This window comes from Diplotaxodon limnothrissa, linkage group LG20, assembly GCF_057381915.1.
Source record: "Diplotaxodon limnothrissa isolate DT_005_m linkage group LG20, D_limnothrissa_male_GT1.1, whole genome shotgun sequence".
In the NCBI taxonomy this organism is placed as follows: domain Eukaryota; kingdom Metazoa; phylum Chordata; class Actinopteri; order Cichliformes; family Cichlidae; genus Diplotaxodon; species Diplotaxodon limnothrissa.
The window spans coordinates 16873962-16890328 of record NC_140615.1 but is presented as its reverse complement, the minus strand read 5'-3'; the positions used below and the strand labels follow the sequence as shown (position 1 = coordinate 16890328).

Below are 16367 nucleotides of genomic sequence, written 5' to 3'. Positions count from 1 at the left end.
CAGAGAGTGATGAAAGATGTTGTGCTGAAGAGGAATCGGAGCAGCACACTGAGTACATTACAAAAGAGAAGGATAAAAACATAAATGCAGTAACTCGCATACATCCACAGCGTGTCATGTCTGCCATCACTGGCATATTTGCACTTGTGTACGTCATTGTGTTTGATGATGCTTCAGGTAATGACTCATTGGTCTGGCATTGAGTGGTGACAGATTTTGCTCGCCAAGCATCAACCTGCCAAACAGCCACCCCATAAAGACTGTGTGTAGGGTACGCTGCAGTTGCCATGGAGTCTCCAGGGGTGATGGTCAGAGAATAGACCACAGTTTCCTTAATTAGAGGGCACAATTTGAGTACAGCTGGGCCAGAACACAAGAGCACACATGCCATTCCTGGTGGAAAACACACATCACAAGAATGTTCTATACCAGCGGCCCCCAACCTTTTTTGAGCCACGGACCCGTTTATGCCCGACAATATTTTCATGGACCGGCCTTTAAATAAAACTAGTACTGGTACCGAAAAAAAGAAAATTTATTCATAACACACGTGAAAAGACCCAGGAAAACAGAGTAAACGATAAAAACGATAACAAAATAACGCTGAAAACCGATAAAAACCATGAAAACCATACATTTCACACCTGAGCCTCAACTCTCACGGCCCGGTACCAAACGACTCACGGACCGAGGCCCGGTGGGTTGCGGACCGCTGTTCTATACCACTCAGTAAGCCGTCTCCACAAACACATGACGCAGCATAGGAGACCCACCCCAACAGGACAAGACTTAGATGTAGGCGTGCATTTAAAGGAGAAAGGACACTCTGTCAAGATTTTTTGCCAGTGTTTACAATTTTGACAGAGAAGAGAGATGGTCTGAGAGAAAAGTAAAAGTGAATGCACATGAGATCCCTTTTCAGGCATTTAAACTGCCACTATCATCTCAGGTAATCTGAATAGTTCACATGATGGTTGGGTGGGGCAATTTCTCACAGAGGTTAGACCTGTCAGTGACAGGAGTGTAACTTTTTTCCCACACCGTGGCTCATGATCCATAGTGGGTTAACAACTCTTAGGGCCACTTCCAAGGGAAGAGCCCCCACTAAAGGTGCAGTACTGGGACTTCCCAGCAGTTGTTCTAAAATTGAAGAAGTGAAATGTGTTAAAAGCTAAAAGTCCAATGGCCTGTATTTCAAGTTTTCACTGTCACTTATTATCTTTCTATTCTCACTGTTTTCCTACAGGCTTTGGGTAGTGACAAAAAAAAGATCATAAATGTCCTTCTCAGGGTCGTTGGGAGGATGAGAGTTTATATAGGAGTATAGTGTATGTAGTAGGGCTGGGCGATATATCGAGTTTTTTAAAAATATCGATATATTTTCATACGAGATATAAGATGTGACAATATCGTTTATATCGATATAGTCTATGTTACGTTATAATTATACTTGTGGAGCCGCAGGTTTGCCTCTCTTTCGTCCACTTTTGTCTCTACGCAACGTTACTCGGCCTCGCCTCTCCTTCACTGAACACACCTCCGCCTCCCCCATAGCTTCACCTGCAGGCAATGACAAGATGAAAGCGGAAAATCTCCGTTAGCGAGTTACCGTGCGTGGGGCTGGGCGGCGTCAACGTGTTAGCGAGCTAACCGCGCTAACGAGCTAACCGCGCTAACGACATGCAGCCCGGAGGGGCTGCACGGCCTAAAATCCTTTCATTTTCTCAAAAATCGACAGTGCACCTTATGTATGAATTCTGGTTGTGCTTACTGACCGCGAACCGATTTTATGTGGTACACAGCGCTCAGCAATCTGTCAAATGTTTTAATATAACTTTGCTAAGCTACGGAGCTATGGAACGCCAGGACTGCCATAATGAATTAATTAAATACACCATTAAATAATTAATTAAATGTGGCAATAATTAATTAAAATTGGAATTAATTAATTAAATAAATAGTTATGACACATGTAATTAATTAATTATTGACACATTTAATTAATTATTTATGTATTTCACATTTTAATTAATTATTGACACATTTAATTAATTAATTATTGACACATTTAATTAATTATTTATGTATTTCACATTTTAATTAATTATTGACACATTTCATTAATTATTGACACATTTAATTAATTATTTAATGATATATTTATTTATTTCATTTTGGCAGTCCTGACGCCTGGCTCTCATCATGAAATAATTTTATCTGTCAGCCTCACCCATCAAACTCAGGGGGCGGGGTTAACGCTGATCGAGTCAAAACCATTGCTTTGGCCTGGTGGCCATTGTTTCTAGCACACAACAACCGGCATGTGGAAGCTAACAGAACTGAGCTTTGAAAAACCCTGTTTGTGTGTTACCAAATACCGTTTTAATATTTTTTTAGCCGAGAATGTAGTGGTTTAATCTTCATGTGTCTGGTCGGTTTGTCAAGATACAGCCTCTTTGCAAAAGTGTTTCGATGATTTCGGAGATGTCTGCCCAGTCTCACGGCAAAGCGTGGGATAGACCCGCTCGCCTCGCAAGCAATCCCACCGACAAAGCGCAGGCCCCGGTACACAGCTGTAGTAACCCCCGCTGACTTCTTTTACTGAGGTTATATTTATCGGTGTTTTATTTCCTGATGTTCTTATGTGTCCTACGTGTTTCAGTCGCCAATTCTGAATTATAACTAACATTAAAAACATGTTTAAGGAGGAGAGAGAGCAAATAAATCTGTTTAACATCTGATCTTTGGGTTTTTGTTCAGTAATCAGCGTGACCTGTGTATAAACGCATAAAAGAGATAACGTTGGTGTTTCCGTCATGTAGTAACTGCTGGCTTTAACTGTACAAAGGTTGTTCGACACTATGAAACACATACAGACTTCATGATGTTCGGCTAATATTTTTATTGTGAATATTAATCATGCTGACCTCGCTCTGTACACCACGCAGCGAGGTCAGCATATCCACGATATCCTCAGCTCCATGAGTTAACACAAAGTTTCCCAGCTGACTATCTAACTGCCAACTATTCCAGAGACGTGAAAATATACAGCATAAAGAAAAGTGTAAGAGACTCAGCAGCAGATTAGAATAACAGTTATACATTTAATAAATCACCAAATGAATCCAAGAAACGAGCAAACCTGTTCCGACAATTTGAATTTGTATTCCCTCAGCTGCAGACTCGCTGCTGTTTAAATGTTTGAAAAGGAAGATTAGATATAAAAAACGTCAAACATAGACTCAGTCTGCCTTCACATTTGATATGAGGCCAGCACGTATAGTGGCCTCAGCAGGCTATTACTGAAATACACGTGCTATATCATAAACTATGATATAAATAGGGAGGTCCTATTAACATGTTTAGTTTTAAAGGACACCTTCCTGCCTTTAGTCTCATTCATGAGCAGTATTAGTTTTCTTCTAACATCCAGAAGTCTGCACAATGTGTTTCATAGTTTGTAACAAGCCTTTGACAGGTAAACATAACATGACCGAAAAAGCAAAAAAAAAAAAAAAAAAAAAAGAGAGAGAGAGTGTTGACATAAGAAGAGAAAATGCTCTCAATTATGGAGACAGACAAATGGTTCATTTATGTTTGATGTGTGTTTATTCCTCCCTAAATATCGTCGGTGAAGTTCGCCATGCATGTCAGATTTTCCTGCGCATTTTTATACCTCTGCCAACAGAGAGAGAAAAAAAATCACATTCTAACAGACAGCTGGTGCTTAGAATACAGTTGAATAACTATTAAAAAACAGATGATATTTAGATGATAGTTCAGTCTAACACATGTGCCAGTGAACCATTAAACGTCTGTGAAACTATGCAGTTATGAAACGTAACTTTAACCTCAGCCAAACCGATTTGCTCAGTTGTAAATAAAACAGCGAAGTAAACGTGACCCGACAGACAGAACCTGAGTGAATGAAGTCCAGCGTTTAACCACTGAGAGCTAAAACTCAGCTGAGGTTTCAAAGCTGTGTGCCGGTGATTGGACATCAGCCGCTGATGAAGCTGTTCGCCTATAAAGTGCTCTGTAAGGAAACGAGCTCCAGCAGCTCTGCGCTCGGGGAAAACACTATATTTACTTATCTTGTGCAGAAAAATGCGCTGACATTGCGTTATATCGAGCACCGGCTGCCCAGTTAAACTGTGACTATCACCAGGTAACTAGGCGTGTTTCTTGAATTAGCAGCAGGTGTTAAACAGCTGACAGATGAGGAGGAGGATGCATGCAGGTAAACTGAGGGTCTGTTGAGCTGATCGCTGGTTTCGTGAGAAAAATGTCAGCTCGTTCTTTATGTTACAGAAGCACAGAGACACAAGACCAGGCGGAAAGAGACGATCGTTCGGTCAAAATGAGAATCTGCGAATGCAACATGTGGAACACGGAGAGTGGAATATGTAAACAAACCGGTTAACGTACCCCCTCGGTGCACTCTGCATGCTAACTGTTAGCAGAGCTAGTGAAATCTCTGAAAACATCTGAGCACTTTTGCAAACATGTTCTATGTTGACAACCTGACCAGACATACGTCGCGACATTCGCGGCTAAAACACTGTTAAAAGTGTAGCTGGTGACAGAAAAACGGGGTATTTTAAAACTACACCACCACCATTGCTGCTTGTGATTTGATCTGCATTCTGGGATAACTGGCTGCCCCAAGTCTACACAAGCAATCGATTTTCTAGGATCGACCTGTTTTGACTTACTTTGCACGGCAACCAATCAAATGTTAGAGAAGCTGCATGGGCAGCGTTAACCCCGCCCCCTGAGTTTGATGGGTGAGGCTGACAGATAAAATTATTTCATGACGAGAGCCAGGCGTCAGGACTGCCAAAATGAAATAAATAAATATATCATTAAATAATTAATTAAATGTGTCAATAATTAATTAAATGTGTCAATAATTAATTAAAATGTGAAATACATAAATAATTAATTAAATGTGTCAATAATTAATTAATTACATGTGTCAATAATTAATTAAAATGTGAAATACATAAATAATTAATTAAATGTGTCAATAATTAATTAATTACATGTGTCATAACTATTTATTTAATTAATTAATTCCAATTTTAATTAATTATTGCCACATTTAATTAATTATTTAATGGTGTATTTAATTAATTCATTATGGCAGTCCTGGCGTTCCATACGGAGCTGCACCGCTTGATGGATTGTCGGAGGATTACGGCTACCGAGGAGGAGCCTTGCGGAGTGATACGTACTGTGTGTGTATAAGGACCACAAATGGCACCTGTTCAGAGACGTGGTGCAGCTGTGAAATCTGTCTCTTTGTTATTAAGCTCAGCGTCTATTAGTTTACATTTTGACTGCACAATTGTGAGCTTTTTGTTATGCACAAAAACAACGTTGTTTTCTTTTATTTATGGACCATGATTATTTAATAAATGCTGATAATTAATTTTTGAGTAATTTCTTCATGTACATCTACGCTGTATGTAAATAAAAGTGCCCGTGTGACATCTGGGACACAGTGTGACTAAGAACTCTCTTTTTGTTCTTAACTTATGGCTTTAAAAAAATATATCGAGATATATATCTTATATCGCCATCCAGCTAAAAAATATCGAGATATGAATTTTGGGTCATATCGCCCAGCCCTAGTATGTAGTTCTATGAACAACTAAGTACAGTTTATTGAACACTGGCTTCAGAAATCAGGTGAAGAGATCAGATTTATTTTAATGCATTTGGTTTGGAGTTATATACAGTCGTGTGCGTAGTCATCTTTTGTACCAGTGCACTGTGATTTTGGTTTCCACAGCAGAATCAAAGTTCTTACTTTAGTTCTAGATCTGTAAAATATCTTGGGATTCTCCATTTAAATTGTCTGCCATATGTGACATGTGTTTGACTGCAGGTTTAAAAAAGGATGCGTTGAACAGTCCTATCAAAACTGCTAGTAGACTTGTACCATCAGTGAGCGTGTAAGCCCCACATTCATTTTTTTTCTGAAAGTACAACTCCTCTCTCTTAATTTGGGTGCAGGATCTTCTAGTTAAAAACACAGGGAGAACGTTCCTCAAAAGGTTTTCGTTCCTTGGGGGAAAGTTCCTGTGGAAACACACATTGCTTCCGTGTAGTGCAGAGCATTGAGCTTTTTGTCTCAGTGTTGACTTTTAGTCTTGCCACTTAATTCATCCAATTTGAATTTTCCACACTAGTGATTTCTTTTGAACTGTGATTTATCCGTTATACCACCTTTAAAATGGATACAATATAGGTTAAATTACTGAATCAGTTGGTCGTAACTTTGTATTGTTGGATTAGGGCCTAGTGCATTAGTCCATTGGGTTTTTACCCTGATAAATCAAGACTTCAAATGTAGGTAATGCAGAGTACTACTAATTTATACAAAATAGTTCAAGTGTGGCTTCATCTTTTGTCTTTTCCCATTTGGTGTATTTGCTGTGAAATCCTGGCAGCATACAGCATCTTTGATTTATTGTCTGATAAAACCAAACCATCCCCAGAGAGCATGTTTAAAGGGAATTATTACAAATCCAGGCTCTCCTCCGTGCATGTTTAATGATTTTCCCTACATTTAATCTCAGGGAAAGTAGGTTCTGATTTCATTGTACTAGGAAAGTCTTATCATGCTGCTGCGGCAAAGTGTTAAAGCTCAAGTGAAAGTAATTTAGCCAGACAGAATGTTTGACAGGTATTTTCTTTGTGCACTGTTGAATTACTTTACACACATCCTGCATGTAAAATTCTTTGCTCCCTTACAGACACTAACACATACACCTGCCTGATTGTTATTTCTCCCTGTGTTATCTTTTCTGTTTTACCTTTGGCACTCGCACACAGAAATGATCAGAAATTCAGCATCCTGTCAATATTCTTTTTCTTTGTTTTTCTTTTCTGTTTTATAGAATATCAATTTAGGATTTAGAAAGTCGTCATTGAGGCCACAGTTCACCTTAAAATCTAATATACATTTGTTTTCTGCATGCAGTTAGCTAATGTTCCAGTCTTTCTGATAACAGCACTGAATTTTGCCGTGATCACACACGCAGGCACAGGTGCACCCTCACAAAGGGAAACCAACACTAGTTATGGTTTCAAGACTGGTTATGATTTCACATTGTTCACTCTGAAGTGTGCATCTGTCTGTCATTGTAGACTGTGAGGTGTCAGCACTTAGTAGAAAAAGAAAGGGGATTCAGGATCCAGCACATGCACTCACATGCACACAAACTTAAACACAGGAGCCTTCATTTCCTGGAGATTGTTATTCACTTCATCGTTTCCTTGTCTTTGCTAGCCTTCACTTGGTGAACCTTTATGTTTTGACAGTGTGGAGATTGCATCTCATGTTGTGAATACTGACAGAGGTCTGAAGTTCTTCTAGTGCCATTTTCATTAACCGGTCTTCTTCATTGATTGGAACAAAGCAATACTTTCTAAGTTTTTAAGTGCTTATAGGGCTGAAGTAGGTATATAGGATAGCATAGAATAGAACAGAATAGAATAGCTCTTTTTTTGTCATTGTACATGTACAACAAAATTAAGAGTACTCCACACGAACTGTGCAGGAGTAAAAAAATAAAAAGTAAACACATCAGGAATAAATAACTAGAGGAAGTCTAGAGGAATGTGTACAAAACAATAGAAAGGCACACAATGGAGAGCAAAGTGCTCAGAGTGGCCTGAGTGATGAGGGTTACTCAGACCATGGCACAGATTGGAGAGGTAGGCACGGGTGGGGTGTGGGGATAGTGTTTGTTGACAGTGCGAATGGCCCAGGGGAAGAAGCTGTTTGTGAGGCTGGAGGTGTGGGACCCTATTGACCTGAGGTGCCGACCAGAGGGCAGCAGGTAACAGGTGGTGGGCGGGGTGCAAGGGGTCACCTGTGATGGCCCTCGTTTTCCTGAGACAGGAGGATCTGGCGATGGTCTCCAGGGGTGGCAGAGGGCAGCCAGGGATTTTTTTGGCTGTGTTAATTTACCCTCTGCACAGACTTCTTGTTCTCAGTTGTGGACCATGCGTACCAAACAACCAGGCAGTAGAAGAGCATTATCCCCATCTGAATAATGGGCCCAGCATAAAAGCTAATTTTTTTCCACATATGTCTCTCATTTTGTTTTTTTCCCCCTTTTTCCTTCTTGTTTTTTGTTTATTTGTGTATAAAAGTCAACAGTTTCCTTAAGACAACTAAAGATTATTATCATGGGTCAGGTCCATGCTAACATGCCACTGTCTTGTGTTGCTTATGCTATACTCAACAAGAAAAATTCAAGTCATGCCAAAATTATAATTATTATTAGTATATTAATTATGTATCAAGTTATATTTATGGAATGCAATGGAGACTACAAAAAGTCTATTTGGTAGCCATCGATCAGATGGCCAGAACCTTCACCTCTGACTGCCATCAACCCCACTAAGCACCGGCCCAAACGCATGCCTAGGCAGGCCTCAGGCAGACCCAGGACTTGCTGGAGAGATTAGATCTGCTGGGGAATGTCTTGGTCTTGTATCTTCATGGGATAGATTCAACAAGGTGCTGGAAGTAAACTTCAGAGATTTTGGTCCATATTGACATGATAGCATCAAACAATTGTTGCAGATTCATCAGTTGCACATCCACGATGCCAATCTCCTGTTCTGCTACATCACAAAGGTGCTTTGTTGGATTGAGATCTGGTGACTGTTTGATCATCTGTTGGTCAGCATAGGGAACTCATTTTCATGTTTAAGAAACCAGTTTGAGATGATCTGTGCCTTGTGACATGACTCAATTCTGTTGGAAACAACAATCTAAAGATGGGTACACTATGGTCATAAAGAGACATGGTCAGTAACAATACACAGGTAGCCTGTGGCTTTACTTTATGAGACTTAATTGGTACTAAGGTACTATTCCCCACAACATTACACCACCACCAGCCTGAACTGCTGATAAAAAGCAGGATGTATCCATGCTTTCATGTTTTTCGCAACACATTCTTACACTAACACAAATGTTGCAGCAAACAGACTCATTAAACCAGGCAAAGTTTTCTCAATGTTCTATTGTCCAATTTTGGTGAGCATGTGTGCATAGCAGATAAAGTTTCCTGTTCTTAGCTGACAGGAACTGCACCCTGTATGATCTTCTAATGCTCAAAGTCAAAAAAATTACTATTCTTTCCCATTTATCTGCTCTGTTTTTCAACTTCATAAGGTCATCTTGACCATTTTTACATGCTTGTAGTTCAAGTTGAGTTCTGTGTGCCCTGGGGGTTGGTGACATGTAATTGGCTGATTAGATATTTGCAGGTTTACCTAAACAAGTGAGTGTGCATTTATTTTATTTAATGTATTTTTGCCTTTACTATTATTTTTCAGTGATTTTAAAAAAGTAAAAAAAAAAAGAAGTAAAAATGTCATATTTTTATGAATGGTCTTCAAACTTTACAACAATATACTACACCTTCAGGGACATTGGTACCCAGGTTGGGGAAGCATTTGTCCTTGACCTTCATTGTAAGGACCCAAGCTCAAAGTAATATTTAATAATAAATGGTATGGAGAAAGCAGTAAAACACTCATTTAATTTTTTTCAATACGACGCCCTGCAACGTCAGAGTGAAATATATATATACATATATATATTTATATATATGTATATATTTGCTCCAGTCTTGCCACATGATATGCACAATGACAGTGTTCTTGCTGCACCACTTGTTCCATGTACAATAGTAAAATAGGATTTAGTCAGTCCTAAGTGTTGAACTGTGTGAGGATAGCATTCTGAGTGACAGATTTATTATTGCTCTATTCTTCACAGTTTAAGTCACAGCTTCCTTGGTTCACCATCTGCTTGGCTCACTGAGTTGCTCTGTTCCCTCTAGTCTTGTCCCCCTCTCTTTCTCCACATTTAAGTTGTCACGACTTCTTAGAGCACTAATGGGCTGTTAATCTCCATCTCTCATCAGTTCTGTTCTGTTACGTTTTGTTCTCTTTTCTCTTCCCTCTTCCTTTCTTCCCCTTCTCCTGCAGTATATCACCAGGAGCACCTTCTTTGCTGGCTCAGCACTTCCCCTCTCTTTCCCCCTTGCCTTTCTGTAATGACACTGCAGCATTTAGGAGTGTTTGTGTGTGTCCTTGTGGAAAAAAGTTGTTCGTGTGGCAGTTTTTTGATATAGATATTGCAGATTGTTTGGATAACTGTAGACGGATGAGACGGATAGCCATCATGACAGGTAGAGCAGAAATGGCGAGATGAAAGAGTGCAGCTCTTGGCCCTTCGGAGAGGTGTTGGCAGCGTTTTTTCCTCAGTTCACTGCACATTAGCTTAACAAGGCTGAGAACAAATATACTGACCACAGTTGAACACTGTTGAACTAAGAGTAGAGTGTAATGAGATCCTTTAAAAAGCTCTTAATAAGCTCTTTTTTTTCTCTTTTCTCTCTGCAGATGGAAAAGTGTATGCGCTGGGGGGCATGGGTGCAGACACAACACCACAGGCCCTGGTTAGGGTGTATGATGCAGAGAAGGACCAATGGCACCCAATGACATCTATGCCCACACCGCGGTATGGAGCCACGCCCTTCGTAAGAGGAACCAAAATCTACGTGATGGGTAGGAAATACATCATGCAGATGTTATACTGCTAGCATGTGCGTGTTAGCATATACTGACATTTACCTTAAAGCTGTAGAGAAATACATGACTTCCTGCCAGTGGTGCTCCATTAGGCTGATCTCTCTCCTTTTAGTCTCAGACAGCGTTGTCTTAAAGCTCCTTAACTGTCATTTAATATGTGCAACCTTTAGATCACTGCCATCTTGTGTTACCATTTGGTATTTCTACTGAAAGCTGTTCTTACATCAGTCTCAAAGTATAGTTGTCTGTCTGTGAGAGTGTGTCTATCTCCTGTTTACAATGACAGAAGCTGGGCAAGAGGCCAGCAGTTATTTTTCTGGTGCTTTGCACATGCACATTGTGGACAAACTGCTGCTGGTCTGCTTTTACCACGCTCAGATCAGAAACACAGCTAGCATTATCAACTAAATAAGCTTCTGTACTTTAACTTTGTAACAGATGAATTTCCTCTTGCAAACCACCCTGCCTATCATGCATGATGTAGAAAAGAAGAAGTATGAAAAACACATTAATAAGGAAAGCTGTGACAATGAGTAAGCAGGGAACGCAGCTCTGACCATGTCAGGTCTAATAAAACAGGTGAACAGGCGAACAGGTGCAGGTTCAGCAAAGACTGATGTCTGAACCTGCTGTTTTGCCAAAATTCTACCTTCAGGTTTAATCCATATTTTAATACCACTAGTTGATATTGACAGTTAATCATTTCACGTACCTCTTATTAAATTCATATTTTAATATACTAGGCCTGTATGTTCATTTCGTCACTCATCCAAGTGACTTCTTCAGTCTCCGCTCACTGCAGGTTTCCCCAATCTTTTAAACAGAACATTTGCATAAGGACTGAAACTGGCACCAGTGCCAAACAATGGGCTGGGAGGTTTGTTTCTTGATCATTAATATGCAAAATGGCATGACCATCGATCAACAACCAATGATCAAAGACCAATCATCAATGGCCATGAGTACCGTTCACAGATAGTTGAGGAATGGTTGCAATCACAGTATTTTAAGATGGTGAAAGATGTAGCCTTAGGCCCCCTCCTCGATTCAGAGATGGTCTTTCGCTTTTCACATAAATGGTCTCTTTGACTCTGTGCTCAAACCAGCGTTCCTCCCTGTCCTGGATGTGCACATCCTCATCAATGAAAGAGTGTCCACTGGCCTGTAGGTGTAAATAGACTGCAGAGACCTGGTCTGACAAGGTGGCTATTCTGTGTTGTGCCATCTGCAAAGCCAGAGGTTGTTGCATGGCAACCTCCTGGCACCTAACAGCATACACTACATTACTCTGTTTGTGCCGTGAGACCGAATACTTGGGGTGGACAATTTTTGGCGCAGCATGTTTTAGGTTTTGAAAGCCACAGAGTGTTTAGAGAAAATGCATCTCAGCTCTTTTCCCATGCTCCTGACACATAAGGGATCACTAAGGGTTTGTGCTTAGGCAGCAGTTGTCTCTTCTGGATTGCCTGGAGCTCTCTTTAGGTGCCTTCCCAGCTTCCCAGACAACAAATGTCCAGGTGGGATAACCACCTTTACTCAGGGAGTTCTTGATATGAATACAAAGCATGTTCCCATCATTACAATGGATTTTTAGTGAATGTGAAATTAGTCTTTTTCATTGGTTTTTCCCTTGGACCTCCCACAGGGATGTCATTTTTGTGCAGTTTCTTAATTATTGTTGAATCATGAACTTTGAGCTTAGCTGACACAAGTGCGGCCAACATATATCTAAATGTTGTTCTGGGTTCTTATCTGACCTCCTGGATGAGTCACTGATGCATCCTTGGAGTAATTTTGGCAGACCGACCACTCCTGGGAAGTTTCACCAGTGTTTCAAGTTTTCCAGTTAAAGGATAAAGGCTTTCTCTGTCATTTACTCGAGCGCCCTAAACCTTAGAAATGACTTTGTAACCCATCAATATTTTTTTGTTTAAAGTAATTGGAGGTTATTTCAACACTTAAAATTTTAGTGTTTAAAATGTGTTTACATTTCATTTCCAAATGAACTCTGTGAGTTTTGAGACACAGCAGTCATCTGTCAAATGCCCCCAAAAGATTCACATGTCCTCTTGTGCTGTAAGAGGGTTGATTAATGGGTCACTGTAACATGGAGACCTTTGTTTCAAACCAGTCTTTTTAATTATTACTTAATAATTACTTTTCCACAAATTAACCTAAGCCTATGCTATGGTATACTGCATATTACTGTAATGTTGTTATTATTGGCAACAAAGAAGCAATTTCTTAATCCAAACCAAATGACTGTGCCTAAATCTAACAGTTTTGTCACATATCTGGATAAGAGTGATCTTTATTGTTGGTGGTTGATGTCTACTGCTGGTATTGGTCATATCAGGGGGGTAAATGACCTAAATAGTCACCTAAAGGTCTTTTTGTACCTTAAGCTGAGCTGATGCTTCCCTTATATCTCAGGTATATGGAGCATAAATATTGGACTGACGTTCTGTTGGTAGGTAGAAGTTTGTCAGTTAATAAGTTTTAATCTTGCTTGACTTGATGGAAAAACAAATAAAAGTGAAATTAATACAACAATGCAAAAGTGTTCTGATACAAGAAACACTGTGTTTCTTGTATCAGTGTTTCCTGTGTTTTAAAAGATTAATTGGGGAATATCCGTTTGCCTCGTAATGAGCTCTCCCACACATGAGTTATAAAGTGTGAGAAAACAGAGAGAGACGAGGTCAAAGCAGGTGGAGTTCAGATGGTGTTCATTTATCTGATGACTCAGTGTAACACTGATATATATATGGTGAAGAAATCAGTTTATCACAGGTCAAACAACAACATCCATCACCCTGACAAATGATTGCTGTCTGCCACAAAGTGACCTCCCTTTTATCATCAGGTAAACAAGCCGACATTTGGGCAATGTGGCTGCAAACCGAATTCTATATTCACGTAAAAACAACAGATGTGCAGGCGCATCCTGCACTCTTTTAGCACTGCATCATGGCTCAGGGGGTTGGGGATCGCATCTGTAACCAGAAGGTCGCCGGTTCGATCCCTGGGCTCTCTGTCCTGGTCGTTGTGTCCTTGGGCAAGACACTTTACCCTACTTGCCTACTGGTGTTGGCCAGAGGGGCCGATGGCACGATATGGCAGCCTCGCTTCTGTCAGTCTGCCCCAGGGCAGCTGTGGCTACAACTGTAGCTTGCCTCCACCAGTGTATGAATGTGAGAGTGAATGAATAGTGGTATTGTAAAGCGCTTTGGGTGCCTAGAAAAGCGCTATATAAATCCAATCCATTATTATTATTATTATAAGAAATGGCATAGCACCTTAAATGTAATTCAGTGTCTGCTACCTATGATGTAACCTAACACTGAACACCACGGCCACCGGTCCAACACACAACAATACTTTTGTACTTTTATGCAGCAGGCATCGTATGTCAAACTGCACAGTGTTTGCGTGTTTGCAGATATTTGTTGAGCAGTAAGAAATACAGCATTTGAAATAACGTGTTAAAAAAAATGCAGTCACTTTATGCTCTTCAATACTATCTCAAATGAATCAGGCTAACTTTATCCTGTGAAGATTGTCCTATAAATGATGTCTTTTGTATGTTATTGTTTGCTTCATTTAACTTAAAATCAGTTTGATGTTTGCAGGCATATTATGACAGGAAATAATAACTCCCACCACATGTCTTAAAGTTTATTGAAACGTTCCCGTTTTAAAATTGTGAGGAGCAGAAAGTAGAGATTTTGTGTTAAAATGTAGTGAGTAAAAACAAATGGCAAATAATGTAAAATAAATTCAGAAGTACAGATATCAATTAAATATGACACTTCTAAATAATTATAGTAACAAAATATGTGTACTTCATCTACTTTCCACCTCTGCTTGGTGTCCTGGACAACAAATGTTTGCATATCAGCTGCTTTAGTGGAGAAGAGGAAAGATTGGCTTCTTCTTTAAAACCAACTCCTAAGTTTCAACAAAATCACATGGTATAGTAAAAATAGCCACAAAAACAAATAAACAAAAAAAATCCAAAAACAAACAAAGAAAATCTTTAAGTTTTAAGTAGAAGAGTAAACTCATTCATGTTGGTGTGGCTGCAGCTAATGATGCCGGGAAGTGCATGGGACAGAGAGCGATGACTAGTCTAAAGTGCAGCCACGTGGTCTGTGCACAGATGGGAGTTTAATCATATTATATCACATTAGACACAGACTAATTTGTAATATACGAAGAGAATATAAATAATTTATGCCGTTTTTTTAAGCTGTCTCTCTCTCTCTCTCTGTGACTGTAATGTCTTCTCGCTGGGATTGCGTTAAAGCTTTACCGTACCTTGCACATTCATGCTGCTTCTACAGCTGCTGCTGCACTTGAGGGGGTTGTTCTCTTCAGCGGGTGCTTGAACCTCTTTTCATTTAAATTCCCTGTGTTCCCAGTCAACAGTGGCCTTGCTGGCAAATGACGTAACTCACGAGGCTTCCCAGCGCTTTGAAATTCGTGTGCCTACCTGCCTACGTGTGTTCACAGTACACATCAAGGATTTTGCAGCAGCGTCGTGGTTAGCAATCAGCACACGTGCAGCTGAAAAACAGTTGTCAGCACAGTGAAGGATGACGAAAAAGATTATTCAGTGAAACAAATACACTAGTGTAAAAACACACACAGCACTGGATGAATACTGCACCACACTTCATCAGCAGCAAATAATGATAAAGAATCTAAATCATGACAAAAACAAACATCTTCATTTTTACCACTGAATTTACTGCATCAGGCCAACAAGTAAATCATAAATGGTGTTTAACCAGCCAGCAGTCTGTACTTTCACCCCCAGTAAGAATCTTGGATAGCTGATGAATTACTGTAACAACAAACATCACAAATCTCAGAATGCACACCATTACACGGCAGTTTTCCTGCTTATTCTTTTTTTATTGGCAGCTTGGGAGACATCCAAGTGTTGGCTTCTGCTGGAGGCAAAAGTGAGAAATGCTTACAGCAACATACATATACCATTTCAACCATTTGTTACTGAACCACAATGTAATATATATTCCTTATCAGCCAATGTGGAACACAGAATGGACATGAATAAAGAGCAAACAATATGAAAGAGGACAACAGCAATCTGGCACAGCAGTAGCTAACTTACTCATAAAATAAAGTTAAACAAGATGTTTTAGTTAATAATAGCTACAACTGAAAAATGTATATTAGTATATTTGCTCTAATGAATGTCTATGTAAATTATTTTTAACACATGAAACAAACAGTTTTCCTTAAGATTTACAATGTGTAGGTATTTATTTAGTCATTTATGCGCTAAAGGTGGATCTCCTGTCTCCTCCTTACTTCTTTTAAATTTTAAATTTGTTGACAATTGACATGACAGTTTTGATCAGCAAATAGCTAATATTGCTACACCGATAGTATTGGTTATATTAAAAAAATAAGGAAGGCTCTATAATTCACATTTGTAGAATGCACTCCACACACACATTGTTTATGCTCAGAGATGTCTCGTTTATTTAGGGTTCTTTATGCAACAACCCACAGTCTGGTCAGCGCTGGTCTCAGCTTTTCCAACAACCCCGTCTCTCGTCTCCTGCCTCACTAAAAAGGGGAAAAAAGACTCATCAGTCCAAACACCGCCAGCTGTGTTCTCACCTGCCTCCCCGGCACTGCCCCCTTGAGCTCACTGCACCACTCCTCCCCTGCAGTTGAGCCAGGGAGCACACCTCTGCCACTAT

At 39.8% G+C, this 16367-nt stretch overlaps 1 protein-coding gene across 1 annotated transcript in view; it reads left to right on the top strand.

Moving 5' to 3' along the window:
- The window catches only part of klhdc8b (kelch domain containing 8B), a 206005-nt gene that overhangs the window by 107639 nt on the left and 81999 nt on the right, over nt 1-16367 (top strand). The window contains exon 2 of the mRNA XM_085344457.1: nt 10441-10605. Coding sequence (XP_085200583.1) covers nt 10441-10605 — 165 coding nt within the window. The remainder of the gene's footprint in view (nt 1-10440; nt 10606-16367) is intronic.